At 46.2% G+C, this 16,717-nt stretch overlaps 1 protein-coding gene across 2 annotated transcripts in view; it reads left to right on the forward strand.

Moving 5' to 3' along the window:
* Nucleotides 1-5,749: 5,749 nt before the first annotated feature.
* The window catches only part of LOC146785433 (ubiquitin carboxyl-terminal hydrolase 48-like), a 353,159-nt gene continuing 342,191 nt past the window's right edge, over nucleotides 5,750-16,717 (forward strand). Inside the window, exon 1 of one of the 2 annotated variants that reach the window (XM_085634485.1) lies at nucleotides 5,750-6,175. In XM_085634485.1, coding sequence (XP_085490611.1) covers nucleotides 5,953-6,175 — 223 coding nt within the window. In that variant the 5' untranslated portion in view covers nucleotides 5,750-5,952. The remainder of the gene's footprint in view (nucleotides 6,176-16,717) is intronic. The other variant, XM_085634487.1, reaches the window with a different exon arrangement.

A 16,717-nucleotide genomic window follows, 5' to 3' on the forward strand; every position in this document is an offset into this window, starting at 1 on the left:
CGAACTTTCAAGGCCCACCTATCCTTAATGGACATAAAGTGGGCGATATTTTAATGTAACTAAGGCATTGTGTTTGCTGCTGCTATGAAAAGCAGCAGTTTGTCAGAAGACACAGCCTGACATTTAACCCCTGTCTTTGAAGTGCAAAAAATGTGACAAAATAAATACAGAATTTAACGGCAGCAGACTTTCTAACCTCCTACTCCTGAAGAAATCATGAAAAGATGCTGGGGCCAGATAGGTTACACCCTCCGCAAGCCTGCATCAAACACCACCAGGCAAGCCCTGACCTGGAACCCTCAAGGGAAAAGGAAAAGTGGAAGGCTAAGAAACACCTGGTGCCGAGGCCTCGAGGTTCACTGCAAGTAGATGATTTACACCTGGAATCAGATTGAAAGAGAATCCCCAGGACATGGAAGGCTTGAGATTCCTGGTTGATGGCCTATAACCCAGGAGGGTTAGTAGGGATAAGCAAGTAAGTAAAGCATTGTGTGGTAGTGCATTGCCTTTTATAGACAGCCATTGAAATGATCAATAAATTTGCACAGACATACAGTTTTACTGATAAAACTATATAGCACACAAATTGTAATGTGTGGAAATACGGTTTGAGTGAGTATTTATAATTTGTGCACCACTAAGTAAAGTGTCTTGATTTGCAAGACCCCGCAAGGCCACTTAGCCTTCAAAACTGCTGTCACCGCACACCACCAACTCATCAGAACCACCAAGAAAGTGGCCCTACAGGAAAGGATCAATGCCAACGCAATCAATAGCAAAGAACTTTTTGCCGTGGTCAAAGAATTTGCCAAACCCAGCACACAGACAGCAGACATCCCACCCTCCCAAGACCTCTGCAACAACCTTGGCACCTTCTTCCACCGTATGATTAAGGAGATCTACGAGAAGCTTCCACAGCCCAAGACCCTCTCACCTCACCTGAAACCACTGCACCCAACACCAGACCCTGCTCAGCTAGACTCCCCTCACCACTGACGACACCCTAAAGATCACGAAGAGCATCCACTATGGAGCACCCTCAGACCCCTGCCCGCACCACATCTTAAACAGAGCCGGCACCTTCATCACCCCGAACACTGCCGCACCATCAATTGCTCCATCAACTCCGTCACTTTCCCGGAAGTCTGGAAACACGCAGAGATCAACCCCTTGCTGAAGAAACACTCGGCTGACCCAGTGGACCTCAAGAACTTCAGGCCCATCTCTCTGCTCCCCTTCCCAGTCAAGGTCATCGAGAAGGTCATCAATGACCAACTTTCCGAGTTCATCGAAGCACACCACATCCTAGACTTCTCCCAATCCAGCTTCCGTAGCAACCACAGCACCGAGACTGCTCCCCTCACCACCACAGAAGACGTCTGCACCCTCCTTGACCGAGGCAAAACTGTAGCCCTCATCCTCCTGGACCTCTCGGCTGCCTTCAACACCATCTCTCACCTCACCCTATGCACATGCCTCCACTATGCCGGCATCTGCGACAAAGCCCTGGAATGGAGCCGTTCCTTCCTTACCGACAGAACACAGAGAGTCAGACTACCACCGTTCCACTCTGAAACCACAGAGATCGGCTGCGGAGTGCCTCAGGGCTCCCAGTGGCGTAGCAAAGGGGGGGTTGGGGGAGAGGCGTTGCACCCCGGGCAGCATGAGTTTTGGGGGCAGCGGCCTCCCAGCGCTCTTACCTGCAGTCTCGGGGGGAGCACTCTCCGAACCCCCCGCTCTTCAATCACCCACCACGGGGCAGAAAACAAATAGGAGATCTCGCCTGCACCCACCCCCCTCTGCTCTTCAGTCCAGACACCGCAGGGCGGCAAACTCAGGAACCGCCACGGGCAGCCAAAGGGCAAGCTACGCCACTGGGGGCTCCTCCCTGAGCCCCACTCTCTTCGACATCTATAAGGCCTCGCTTGCAGCCATCATCAGGAACCACGGACTCAACATTACACAAACGACACCAAGCTGATCCTCTCCCTCACTAACGAACCCACAGTTGCCACTAACACCTTCCATGACGGGATGAAGGCTGTTGCCACCTGGATGAAGGACAGCTGCCTCAAGCTCTACTCAGAGAAGACTGAAGTCCTCATCTTGGGCTCCACCCCCTCCGCCTGAGACGACTCCTGATGGCCCGCAGATCTTGGATCCCACCCCACACCCACAGACCACGCACAAAACCTTGGCATCATCCTGGCCTCCTCGCTCACCATGAACCGTCAGATCATCCTGCCTTCTCTGAAAGATCTTCAAGTGGATCCCTACCAAGTCCAGAAAGACGGTCACCCATGCACTCATCAGCAGCAGATTCGACTACGGTAACGCACTCTATGCCGGCATCACTCAGAAACTCCTCAAGAAACTGCAGAACATTCAGAATGCCTCTGCCAGACTCCTCCTCAATATACCCAGCCACAGCCACATCACCAGCCACCCTAGAGACCTCCACTGGCTCCCAGTCAACAAAATATTCACCTTAAAACACCTGATACATGCCTACAAAGCCTTACATGGTGCAGGACCTGCGTACCTCAACCACTGCCTCGAATCCACGCACCCACCAGAGACCTCTGCTCCGTCCAACTGGCCCTGACTACCATCCCACGTATCCAACTACCATCCCACCATCACTGCCTCAATTCAGGAAGGACCTCAAGACCTGGCTCTTCGACTGAACCACAGTGCCTTTGACGGATCAGCAGCCCCATCAGCACCTTGAGACCTTTATGGGTGGGTAGTCGTGGTTTACAAGTCACTTGATTGATTGATTGGTTTTGATCCGATTAAAATGTTTGTTTCCATCACATTTAAGAACTACAAAAAAATTGCTTACGTTTTTGCTTTCCTATCTGCAGAATGTGTGCATTTCATTTAACCAAAAACAGAAGGCCATGTTAAACCGGATAAGATGTCGTTCCTCCAGCCCATAGAGCCAACACTCATTCGGGTGTCTGCCTCACTGAGGTCCCTGCTGCTTTCAAGCAGTTTGAGACTGCTTAAGGGTGCCTGGGGAAAGGATGTGTGTTAGCATGCTGCTCCTACATATAAAGAATGACCACTAAAGAAGGCAAAAAATGTATGAGTGTTAGTGTGTGTACTTGAGGCTGTGTGCATGCGTGTGCACATCAGTGTCTGTGAATGAAGGAATTTCACCATGTGGTGGCAGATTGAAATCTGAGTAGGTCTACTCAGCCTTTCATATTTCTGAAGTCAATAAAATGAGTAATATTAAGCTGGGTAACAGCAAACATGTTGCCATGTGCCAAGATACCCCAAGTGGTGTATATGCTTTTTCACAAACATGTATGTTATGTGTGCTTGTGAGTGTGTGTGTACACATGAGTGCTGTAACTGTATATATGAGCACACGTATTTGTGTCAGATTGTGCCTCAATGGCTGAAACGGCACTCAGGATTTCAAATTGAGTGCATTGGCATTTGCATTAGTTTGTCAGTCGCAAATAGCGAAAGTAATGACTTCTCCCGGATGGGTTTTATGTGCGTCGGTAGGGTACCTCAGTGTTTGTCAAGTTTATGCAAAATGCAAATCTACTATTTCTCGCTACATTTTAGCAAGAAATGCGTTGCCTAATCAATTTTTGACACAAGGACACATTTTGCACTAAAGAATAGCGTAAAAACACAAACAGTGGCATTTGCCTTGCTTTTTGTATGGTTTACCATTTCTCTGTTATTCATGTAGGCGATATAGCATGTTATCACTTAGAGGTGTGTAGAATTGTTGTTGTTGCTAGTGGATGATTCTATCTAGATATTCGTTCTATAGAAAATATTCATTAATTTTCCAAACTCGAAACTAATTTCCCTAACTTCATCCACACCATGTCCTATTCAGTAGGATACACTGTGTCGCTTGTTTGGTATTCTTAGACCGCCCCTCCCCCAACAATATTATTGATTAAGCAAAGTGAGACACGTTTGTAAACACCAAAAAAACATGTTTAAACAAGCATTTGCAATGCAATAGGTCTCACATTTATAAGAGTTTGAGCTATTGGAATTGTAAAATTACAATGCCTTTTATTTATGTTTTGGTTTTAAAACACATAAAAGGCAATGTCATTTACAATGTCAGTGGCATAAACTCGCATAAAAGCAGTGTGTGGAGTGCAGCAGTGTGCGGCGTGCAGAAGCGTGCGGCGTGCAGCAGTGTGCGGCGTGCAGCAGTGTGTGGCGTGCAGCAGTGTGAGGCATGCAGCAGTGTGAGGCGTGCAGCAGTGTGCGGCGTGCAGCAGTGTGTGGTGTGCAGCAGTGTGTGGCGTGCAGCAGTGTGCGGCGTGCAGCAGTGTGTGGCATGCAGCAGTGTTTCGTGTAGCAGTGTGAGGCATGCAGCACTGTGTGGCGTGCAGCGGCGTGCAGCAGTGTGCGGTGTGCAGCAGTGTCGTGCAGCATGCAGCAGTGAGTAATGCAGCAGTGTGCAGCAGTGTGTGGCGTGCAGCAGTGTGTGGTGTGCAGCAGTGTGTGGCGTGCAGCAGTGTGTGGCGTGCAGCAGTGTTTCCTGTAGCAGTGTGCGGCGTGCAGCAGTGTGCGGCGTACAGCAGTGTGTGGCGTGCAGCAGTGTATGGCGTGCAGCAGTGTGTGGCGTGCAGCAGTGTGTGGCGTGCAGCGGCATGCAGCAGTGTGTGGCGTGCAGCAGTGTGTGGCGTGCAGCAGTGTGTGGCGTGTAGCAGTGTGTGGCGTGCAGCAGTGTGCGGCGTGCAGCAGTGTGAGGCGTGCAGCAGAGTGAGGCGTGCAGCAGAGTGAGGCGTGCAGCAGTGTGCGGCGTGCAGCAGTGTGAGGCGTGCAGCAGTGTGAGGCATGCAACGGTGTGAGGCGTGCAGCAGTGTTTGGCGTGCAGCAATGTGTGGCGTGCAGCAGTGTGAGGCGTGCAGCAGTGTGAGGCGTGCAGCAGTGTTTCGTGTAGCAGTGAGAGGCGTGCAGCAGTGTGCGGCGTGCAGCAGTGTGCGAGGTGCAGCAGTGTGTGGCGTGCGGTAGTGTGCGGCGTGCAGCAGTGTGTGGCGTGCAGCAGTGTGTGACGTGCAGCAGTGTGTGGCGTGGTTTGTAAACCACAAGAAAAGCGGACATCAAAGGAAGGGTGGGAGGGAACAAGCATATGGGGTGTGAGTCATAACGAAAGTTAATTGTTGTAAGAGGGGATGCAGGAAGTGAGGCCCAGCGTGCGCTGGCAAAAGCAGTCTGCTGGTTTCAAGTCCGATGCCAGATGCCAGCTTCGCGCTTGAATGCCTCACATGCACTGGCCATAAACCGCATTCCTAAGGTCTTGTGCCCCTTACTAAATCTCTCTGAATGCGTGAGGCGGCGCACGCGCAGGAAGTAGCTGGTGGCAAATGGAATGCACGTGGTTGTGCGCGTAACCGCCTCCCGATCCGCCTGGGAAGCCTTTGGGAGCATTTTCTGAAGCCCCTACATAAGTCTCGCTGAGCGATCGTTTGCGCGATAGCCAGGCGAGACCTAAAAAAGCAGCAGCTCTTCGGAAAACATTGCCTTACATTTGACCTCTCTCTTTGAAGTGCAGCACATGTGATCAGATAAATACAGAATGTAAAGGCATCTTTAGTGTTTGGACCTGCTCGACCCACCAAAAATAGTCTCTCGACCCCCAGTTTGGGAAATACTGCTCTAAAAATTTAGCTGCCTGTCCATCTCTCTAAAAATCTCTAGGGCACATATTCCTACCTTTCTAATGAAATAAACAAGAACACACCTGCATTTCATTAGTCACAGACGGACAAGGTACATTGGAAGGGCTGTATTTATCTTTGCTACGGATTTTGTGTACCTTTGCTCTTCTTGCCCAGTCACTTTCTCTTCCATGCACTCTGCCCCACCCGCCCCAGCAAGTCCATGTGAAAATGAAACTGAAAGCCCCGTTACTGGGAAAAGTCGGACGCAGCGGCTTTGAGATTCCAGGCGGCTTCGATGTCGGGGCAGTACAGCGTTACTCTCGTTAAAACCTCCGCCGTCGCTCAGAAGCCCCGGAACATGCTACGGGTGCTCCTCACCGGGAACTGGAAGTATTCTGTGGTTTGCACCGTCGCGGTATTGTTGTATCTCAACCGCAGGAGATTTCGTGACTGGATGTCTTGTTTCCGTTTCGCCTGTTGCAAGCGGTCAGTCCGGCCGGAGGACCCCCCCTCTCAACGTGAGTCGTTGGCTTTGCTTATATCTTTATCTACAAATCCCCTTTCCTGTTTTTCCACTGACAGCTACGGGTCATAGAACATAATGATGGTCCGCCTGCGAGAAATAGTTACTTAATTGCAAATAAGAGTTTACTGAGATCTCCTTGGAAGTTCAAGTGGATCACATGGCAGCGCGCTGTTCTATGAGATCATGAACATCGTTTTGTTTGTTTTTGAAAGAGCGAACGAGTTCTATGTAAGTCCCCTATGCAAACTCGATCGTTCAAGCCTCTTCCTGGTTGGGTTGGTGCTGAAGGTGGCGGGGTAACTGTTTCAGTTTCATTTTCAGCGAAGTGAACGCTGGGACGCTGCTGGAATGAAAAGGGGTATGTGGTCCCGATTCTCATATAGAGAAACGTTATAGCCTATTAAATCCCACACAATAGGCATTTGTACCACAAGTATTCTGAACACACATATTTGAAGGTGCTTAAGATTACACAATTTTGTTAAGCAGGGAATCCAAGATTAATTCACGCTTTCTGATTGCACTTTGTACAAACCAGCCCCTAAATGGGTATTTATTTGTGTCCTATTTTTACCTCAAGTGTAAATGCTTTGATTTTTATCTTTTTGTGCACGAGAGTGTAACAAGGGAGGCAGGCAGAACCCACACGAAAGCTCCGCTGGTTATGGTGACCTCGAGCAGAGCCGTGCTTCAGGCTCAAACCTGGCTAGAGCTTTCAGCAGCTCGTCCACCTCTACACAAGACCATATGGTTTAGCATCACCTGGAGCAGGCCAGGTTGAATTTTCCCCATAGAGGCAGTAATGTAACATCAGGATGAACTTATTTGACCTTTGTTCACTTCCATTTCTCCACATAAATTCCTTCTGGTAGAAGTAGGGGGATTTGTTTCTGCAGGAACTGTTAAAAACATGCAGGAAGGACCCTGTAATTCCGGCTCCCGCAAATTAGGCCCCAGTAGCGTCTATATACCCATCCGCCACGTAAATAGTGAATTTTCTTAGCTATTTACTCTCCCGGTCTAAATAGTAGAAATTATTTACTATTTGGCCGGTGGCCTTGAAAATAGCAGAAAAACTTAAATATTTGCCTGTTCACTGGCTAAATAGTAGCTATTCTGCACTATTAGATGGCACCCATGCAAATAGCATAGAGACTATTTAGCCGCGGTCAAATAGTAGAGATTCTGCACTGTTTAGCTGTCAGTCGTAAAAATAGCATAAAAACCTTACTATTCACCCAGCTGCTATCTAAATAATGGAGAATCTGCACTAATCTGCTGGTGGTCAAGGAAATTGCAGGAGACCTTCCCTATTTACCTGGCCACTAGCTAATAGAGATTTCGAACTGTTTAGCTGGCAGCGGTGCAAAAACTGAGGAAACTTCACCATGTACCTGGACACCATCTATAGGAGAGGAAGTGTACTATTTGGCCAGCAACAAACAAACTTCACTTATTATCCACCTGCTGGCACGTAAAATTAGGTCAGCAGCCATGCAAATAAACTTAATTGTTTATGTGGCTACTGGTTATATGAAAAAACAAAGGGAGTCCACTCTCAATTCCAAAGAACCATGCTATCCTTATAAACAGTGACTAAACCCAAGAGAACCATTCAGTTTCTAGCATGGGAGAATCGATGTGTTCTAAAATAACTCTCACCCACCAAAAGGTCCCTTGATGGCATTCTTCATCATCGGGTTCTTCCCACCCGCTGCGGGACAGGGAGTGCTTCGACCTATAGATACGTGGGAGCACTTTTAAGTGAAGTGAAATAATGTGTTTGGTGTGGGAGTGGAAGGATCAGAAGATAAGTGAGTTAAAAAATACCTGGCTGCGTGGAAAACTAAACTTTAATACTCCCTATAGCTGGTATTAATCAAAGTGGGGAAAAAGAGAAAAAAGGGCTATAATGGGCAGTTTCCTCACGGGTCTACATGTTTCGAAGCCAACCCCTAAGCTTCTCTTCAGGAACTAGGATGTTGATCCCTTTTACCACTCTGACTGTTACCTAGTGTGGTCAGTCTAGTCAATGTCAAAGGCTAACATGTATCTTTGTCAAAAAAACATTCATCCAATACCTACTTGGTATTCTCTTTAAAAGCGATACTTAGGTTGCCTAATTAGGGCCCCGTGAACTTTAACATGGTTGGGGAGGAGCGCTTGTAGTCAAACATTCGTCAAAGCATCTATCTCGCCCAAGACACTGCCTGCCCGTGGCTCTGATGAACGGTTCATCAAACCGTGGAATTTGGGGACATAAGGCCCTTAGTGCTAAAACTGGCTAAAGGTCCCAAATGTTTGAACGTTTTCAGGTTATTTTGATGCCTGGCCATGGTTGTGCTGTTCCTGTACTTAATCCTTGTCCGTCTTGAGATTATGTCCCTGTTGGTCCAGATCCTCTCGGACCTGGTCCTTATGGTTTGATTTCTCCTGGGCTTAGTTCTCATGTACCTGTTTCACCAACCATCCTAGCCTTGGTCTCCTTGGTCCTTCTTGTCCTAGTGTTAATGCTATCATAAACCTTGTCTTTTAGCCCTCCTGGCCTTCTTGGTTCCCCTGTTTGTGGCTCATCTGGCTCTGTTCCTTTCTGGTCCTCTTGGCCCTGGTCACCTAGTCCTAGTTCATCTCACCCTGAACCTCCAAGCCCTGGTACCGCATGTCGATGTCATATTGGCAAAACATTTACAGGTCCTCTTGCTCTTTGTATTTCTGGTTAGCTTTGCCCTGGTCCTACTGGATCTTTTCCTAGTCATTTTAGTCCTACTGGTACTGTAGCCATTCATCTTGGACCTTTTGACCCAGGTTCTCCTGAGCCTGGTCATTCTATTCCAGTCTCCTTACTCTTCCCCACTTGGTAATCAGAGGGCTAGTCCCCTAGGATCTAATCTTCGTGGCCATCTAAGCCCTGTTTCTATCCTCCTGCTCATGATCCTTTTAGGTCAACTAGGGCCACATGTACAAAGCCTTTTTGTGGTAATAAATGGGCTGATTCGCAGAATCGAGCCGTATGCAAATGCAAAAAGACATTTTTGTATGTACCAAGCCCAAATTGCAATTCGGTCCCACGTACCACTGCCTACTCTTAAAGAAAATGCAAAGCAAACTTTTTTTCCCAGTTTTTTTAAACACAATCCGTTTTCCTTTAGGGAAAATGGGCTGCTTTTCAAATAAAAATATTGCTTTAGTTAAAAGAAATCACACATGGTGGTCTGCTGACCCCAGCAGTCCACCATCCCTGTGAGTTTTTGCGTTTCCCAATGGGCCGCAAACTGCAATCTACCTCATTAATATTCATGAGGTAGGTCCATTTGTGACCCACTGGGAATCACAAATAGTGTTAAACACACTTTAGTACATTAGTGTTTGCGATTACCGAATAGCGAATTGCAAGAATTCTCTATTTGGTAATCACAAACACTAATGTTAATACATATGGCCCAGAGGCCTCCTTGCTCTGGTCTTCTGGGTCCCTTAGTACACATGTGCTTGTTTTTCTAGTCCCTGTTCTGCTTATCCTGGTTTCCTGGTGCTAATTGTCATTGCCATTCAGGTCCTACTTTTAGCAGGCCTCGTCAATCTGCTTCTGATCTTCCTGGCACTAGTACACAGCTCTTTGGCCTCATAGGTCCGCATGCTAACCGTAGAACTTATTGACCTTGTACTTCCTGGTCTGTCTGATCGTCATTCCCATGTATTCCTGCATCTAGTCTTTTATATACCGGGGCTCCTATTTCACAGGCTCCCTGTCCTGGACCTTTTTGTCCCACCCAACCTAATTATCGTTCATCAGTCCTCCGTGTCCTACTCCCCTGGTTCATCCATTCCCCTGGTTTGCCTGTTCCTAATTCTTCTGCTCATGTTTCTTCTGGTCCATGTAGTCCTGGTCTTAGTTCTGGTACTCCTTTGGCTGGTCCTCATGTATCGGGTATTTTGGTGCTGGCCCCAATGTTGTTTGTTTCCCTATCTCTCCCACTCCCCTGGTCCTCCTGCCCTATAAAACTAGTACTAGTCCTCGTGCTCTACTGGTTTGTCTGTTCCATCTTGTTCTTGTCAGTCTGACCCTTGTCCTCTAACTCTTGGTCCTTATTGTAATGGTCCTCCTGTGTCTGGTCTTCCTTATCCCTCTGGCACTGGTCTTCCTAGTTCCTATATTGCAGGTCCTCCTGGTTCATATAGGCCTTGCGACCCTTGTATAGAAGCCCACTGAGTCTGACCCTCATGGACCCTCTGTTCCTGGTCCCACTAGGCTTAGACTGCCTGATCCTTTATGGCCATTCTAATCCAGGGTCTCCAAGTCCTGCTAGTCCAGGTCCTTTCTGTTCACAGCCTTCCTTGTACTGGCCCATTAATTTCTAGGCCCCTAGGGACTGATGTGCGACCATTTGGAATTGCCACTTGCAAATTGCGAAAAATAGCGAGTCTCAATTTGCGAGTCGCAATTCCAAATGTACAACAGTGTCAGAGACACTGTTAGAGATTCCCAATGGGGTCGCAAAATGCGAGGCTCATCAATATTCATGAGGCACTCGCATTTTGCGACCCCATTGAGAATGGCTTGCCCTCCCAGGGATGGTGGCCTGCTGGGCTCAGCAGACCACCATGTCTGGGACTGCTTTTAAATAAAGCAGCTTTTTTTTTAATGCAGTCCGTTTTCCTTAAAGACAAACGGGATGCATTTAAAGAAAAAAAAAAATGAAACGTTTTCGTTTCATTTTTTTAGGTCTCGCTGAGTCAGCGCATGCGCTGCTCGGAGAGACATTTAGTATACGGGTTTCCAAAGTGCTACCAGACCTCGCCTCGCTGGCCTAACGCTTGCGTTCACGCGAGCGTGCACGCGCGCAGCCGCCAATCACTGCTGCGCGTGCACCACTTGCGTGCTTACCACACAGTGCGTCCCGTCCTTGCGATCGCGATCACCTTCGCTTTGATCGTGATCGCGATTACTTTCGCTTTCACGGCCGTGCAGCCGTTACTTTTACGGCCGCGCGGCCAATGCTTGTTATGAATTGTTAATCATATTGGTAAGCAGTACTTTCTTTTCTGTTTTAGAAATTAGAGTATGTGGTTCAGAAAAAGATTACATATATAAATTCAGTTCTGACTGAATTCTGCGCAAAAACATTAACTCATACGACCTGAGCCTTAAAAATACTGTCGCGTTACTGCTCAGTTTCAGTCACAAAGTCAAGAATGTTCTAAAACACTTGTTTGATCTAATTTAGTGATTTGGAGTTTGTCCCATTCCACTAGCAGGTTGCTTTAAGGTGCAAACACTTGGCTACAAATGCATACTGAATTAAAACATTTACGATGGCCACCAAGGATACAGGTGCACAGACGTCGTAGTTCAGAATGGACAAATGGGCTGTCAGAGTAGTTGAAAGATAATCATTTTCTCAATGTGTAGGCAAAGGAGAGTCCAAGCGGCAGGGATAGCCTGGTCATATTTTTCTTATTTGATAAAACTGTTGCACATTTCCGGGTGTGCGGGGTCAGGCGCCGCCAATGGGTATACCTGACACAGACAGCACTATGCATTCAATTACTCTCAGCAGCCCAAGTGCAAACTCTTAGAGTTTGAGCTTGCATTAGACTTAACACAGCTGGGAGATCTCCCTGCCTTTTGAACGGGATACAGTCTGTGTGTGTGTGGGGGGGCGGTAGTGCGCCGTAGCTGCACCCCCTGTGTGTAGTCAATAGGAGCATCTGTGGGACACACCTTCCTCCTTCCCAAACATGCCATTGTGTGTGCACTAACTGTGCAGCAATTTCTAGATGGTTACGGTAGGAAAAGTGTGTTCCTTGTGACCAATATACAGCCAGAGGCAATGCATACTTGATCATAGAAAAGCCCCATTAGGGATTTTCTGAGAATAAAATACATTTGGAACAAGAATTGGACCTTAAACTGTCCTTGAAGGGACCAGACCCCACGTACCTTCTGTGTGTTCAAAACGTTAATCCTAATACCCCTCCGTGTTAATGGCCGCTAGGTCCCATACATCTACGACTTCGATCATGAGTGCCCGGGTGCTAGCTATGATGAGTATCATACCTGTTAAAATCAGACATTACTTTTTTTGGAATTGATCAGAAGCAAACATCGTAACCGATTTCGTGCTGTACCTTTAAACTATGAGCTTATAATGTAGTTTCTGGTGCTTACCACACCAATATCTGTATGTGTAGATATTTACAGTGAACTTTTCCCTCTGTAAATTTCTGAAGGTTCGACCTTCTGAAAGTTATCTGGGGGATGTGAGTTTTATCACATCCAGTAATCATCATCATTTCTTGAGGGGAAGCCTGGAAGTACAGCTACTTCCAGGAGACACAGACATACAGTGGAGCATAAATGGTTAGAACAAAGAATGGCAAGGCACAGAAGCATTTAAGGTCTGGTGTAAGTGCTGCTCTAGGGATGCTGAGGCGTGGCGGTTCCGAGCACTCTCTCGCTCTCTCGCCCTCTCTTTCTTTCTCTGTCTGTTGTGCCCGCGTTTAAGGGCAGTCAGTGACAAAGCAGTGCCCATAACCATCACTGCTAGGCCACTGCCCGGCTTGTTCAACTCTGCCTTGGATTTATCACATTAAAAAAAGTTGTGGTCAGTGACATTTTCTGCTCTTAAATAGGAAACGTGTTTTTGTTCTTCGAAACGTTTTCCAAATTGAGAGCGGGAATGCAACTAAGCCGAAAACAGTTAGGCGCACACGGTGGGCTGTTAGGACGGGGATGAGTGGGCGCCTAAATAAAACAGCACTTTTACTCTCTGGTATTCGTGCGATCTTCTCCTTCAATCTGTTCCCTGGCTGTCAAGAGTTGACCTGACAATTTTGGTTTTGGATAGTGAGCTTGATTCTCATCACGCCATTGAAATTGAATCATTTAGTCCTAGTTTTGTTTTCTTGTTGATCTTTGACACATAGCTGCCAGTCAATCAAAAAGCTTTATTTCGGACACAAATGTGACCATAAAAGCACACATTAAAAATAGCTGGAATAAAACAACAGGCAGGTCTTCATAATTACAATAACATGCATAAGATTGAGAGACAAGAGCCATAAATATCGCACTAATACATCACATGACATAGTGCAAAGCAATTTAACAGCAGTGCTGTTTGAGTTTAATAAAGAGTAAATAACTGTTGACTAATCATTTGGTCCATTGATTAAAACATCTGTGCTATTATTCTGCTAAGTACACAACTGACGAAAGAGCAGATGCAGACACAATTGGAAGGGAAATCAAGTTGTTGCACGTACACAAGGGCTGATCTTGATCTGATTCCTTGCTTATGTAAAATCATAATTAAAAACCTTTTAGTAGATCATTATATAATTTACAAAAAAAGGTAAAATGCAGCAAACTTTGCGGAGAGTACTCATCACATGGGCATATCAGGACTTTAAAGGGCTCGATTTGACCAAGGGGGAAACCAAGGTGCTACCTCACAAAACCTATCCTAAACCTGGTGAGTAGTAGCCTGTCACAGGAGCCATTAATCCACTCTAAGTATAGCCCCAGGAGGGGAGAAGTTTGAATCTCAAAATACTCATTGTTGGACCCTTTTTTAATTCAATGTCCTCCCTGAGGGCCTTCATCCTTTCCTTAAATGCAGATTTAACCCAGCATATATCAGTTTTACGCATTGACAAAGGGTCAGTAAAAAAGGGACAGCCTGTCTAATTTTGTGAATTTAGTGTTGTTAATGTAGTCAAACCAAGGCATTTTCATGCCTTTCTCACACATGAAACAGTCCTTAATAATCTCGATGTAGCGAGGCATGTAGGTTTGCCTAGATGGAGCACCACAAAATCAAGGGGGACAGTTTGAGAGTATCGTTGGCAACATCCATCCCAAGCTCCTGGTCTAAAATATAAGCAGGGCATGATGGTGGGAAGCCCAGCAATCGTCTAAGCGCCCAATCATTTTCCACCTGGAGTGTACTTGTATTGGAATAACCCCAAATCCCAGTGCCTATAGACTTCCAAGAGAGGGACAACCGATTTCTTCTCAATGCTCTTAGCCAGAATAAAAATGAAGTCCACTAAATGTAAACATTTCTGGCTAAGTTTGGCTAAGCAGGGGCGCCAATTACCTCTGGCGTCCATGACTACGCCCAAGTATAAAATCTCACTCTGAGCAACTGGCTGACCATGCAAGCAATTTTACGCATCTTATAGTTTCTGGGCTTACATACCATAAAGAAGGTCTTCGATTGATTTGTGGCCTGCCCCAGAGTCCTCATAAAAGATACAAATTCTTTGAATAACACATTAAGACCGTTTGGTGTTCTATATAATAGAACCACCTCATCTGCGTATAGCAAGACAAGGACCTTTTTCCTGCCAATAATTGGGGCATCAGAAACTGTTTCTAAAAGGGCTACACCAAGGTCATTAAAGTACAAAACAAACAAAATAGGGGCCAGAATGCAGCACTGCCGCAACCCCTTCCAAGCCTAAAGCTGCCAGTCCATTTTCCAGACGTACCAAACCTCACAGAGGTTGACAAATCATAATGAAAGGCTCTCAAGAACTGTACCAGGTCGCCCTCACCCCAATGTCAGTCAGGATCGCCCATTAGTTCGACCTGATCACGCTGTCGAAGGCGCAAGAGAAGTCCATGAAGGCCAAGCAGATGGCGTCCTGCTTAGTGACAGTATATTTACTGACTAGTAGATGGAGATTTAGGCATTGCTCCATCGTGCCAAGACGTTCATGGAATCCATACTGCACCTCTGACAGCATGTCCTATTCCTTAGTCCAAGTGAGGAGACGCTCAAGTACAGCTCTCCCTGCCAGCTTAACGGTTGAGTCTAGGAGGAAATTGGTCAATAGCATCCCAGAGACTGCAGATTGGGGCCTATATATCTGGGGCTGATTTATAAAGATCCATGGGAACTCCAACCCGGCCCGGTGTTTTACTAGGTGGATCTTTATTAATTGCCTCCAGAATTTCATTGCATGCGAATTCCAAGGCTAGTGGAAATACCACCTCCTCTTCATATTGATGGTTAGCACTCAAACTATACACCTCCGCAAAATGAACTTTCTGGGCTGATGGTGGAAACAACAGAATTGGACTTCGGACACACAGATCTAATCTTGTTAGCCTCTGCCTAAAAAGCCCTAATATCCTTCAGCTTACAAGCCCTAACCAAATTGCCCCAAGCTTCATTTTGCATCTCCTTGTTTCTATTCCACAAAGCTTTCTTATACCTTGCCTAGTCCTCAAAAATCATCAAAAATAGGATCATGAATTAAAAAAAAAACTATGTATTCTTATGAAATGAAAATAAGTTTTATAAAGCGCTCGATTGCACAAGGGCTCTTGGCGCTGGTAGCACAACGGAAGGGAGATTAGGACACCTAGTTATGGAGCTATGAATTAAAAAGCCAGGTTTTGAGATTCTTTCTAAAAACTGACAGGGATGAACTGGTCTTTAAGTGGAGGGGTAAGACCATACTCCTTGTTTTCTCCAGACAGCCAAATACTCCTAAATTGCAGTGCTAAATATCTATGTGCCATATCCTGAAGCTCCCGAATAGAAGTTTAATTCGTACATTTCTTATCTGAATATTAAAATAATATAAATGTTTTTATTCAAAATTGATTTAGCTGTATTTTCACCTGCAATTAATTCATGCACTTTTACCTTTATAGAAACTATTGTACATTTGTATATGAACTTATATTCCAATGTCTCACACATATTGCAACCCCTTTACAAGATGGCCACCGCTCTACCATTGCTTGTTGTCTCTTTTTTCAAAAAATGCCGACTAAATAAAGACCTCCTTCACACTATCTATCCGACCGCAGTCAACATGTACATCATTTCTGCTATTTAGCCTGCAGTCGGCTTAACAGCACGGATTATGTACTATTTTGCTGGCCGCCAAGTAATTTGCAGAGTTTATGGACTGCTTGGCTGACAGCCAGGTAAATAGCCACTTCCTTAGACCCCTTTACAGGCAGTGCTTTAAATGTACTCAGTGCCTGCACTTCTTTAATTTGGAAGGGATAGTACTGCCACTTCTCAGCACAGCTCTAATGCTTTTAACTGAAGGTTGCTGACACTTCTCAGCAGCAAACAGGGACTCTGGGGCAAGGAGTACCTGAACTCCAATATTTCCATTTCAAACACTCACTCTTGGCTAAAAAAACATGTAATTGCAAGCCACTGTGGCCTTCTTACTAGACTCAAACAGTAATTCCAGCCCAGGAATTCCATTGCTCTGTTCTCTGTGGAACATGTCATTGGGACTCTGGTATTAAAACTGCCTTGCCTCTCTCCAGTGTACTCCTGAACCTTGACCTCTCTGGGTAGGCTAACCATGTGCAAGGACATGAGGGAAGCAGCAACTGGTAGGAGTGCCAGTGGATGCTACTAGGGCAGGCTTGTTCCATTTTATTTTTCTTCAGAGTTTTATATAGCGCAAACTTAACCCAAAGGTATCGGGTATCGAACGCTTCACAAAAGCACCAGTTTTGTTACAGACGGACACGTTCATTTTTGTTAGGCAC

The sequence above is a fragment of the Triturus cristatus genome, chromosome 11 (assembly GCF_964204655.1).
Source record: "Triturus cristatus chromosome 11, aTriCri1.1, whole genome shotgun sequence".
NCBI classification, from domain to species: domain Eukaryota; kingdom Metazoa; phylum Chordata; class Amphibia; order Caudata; family Salamandridae; genus Triturus; species Triturus cristatus.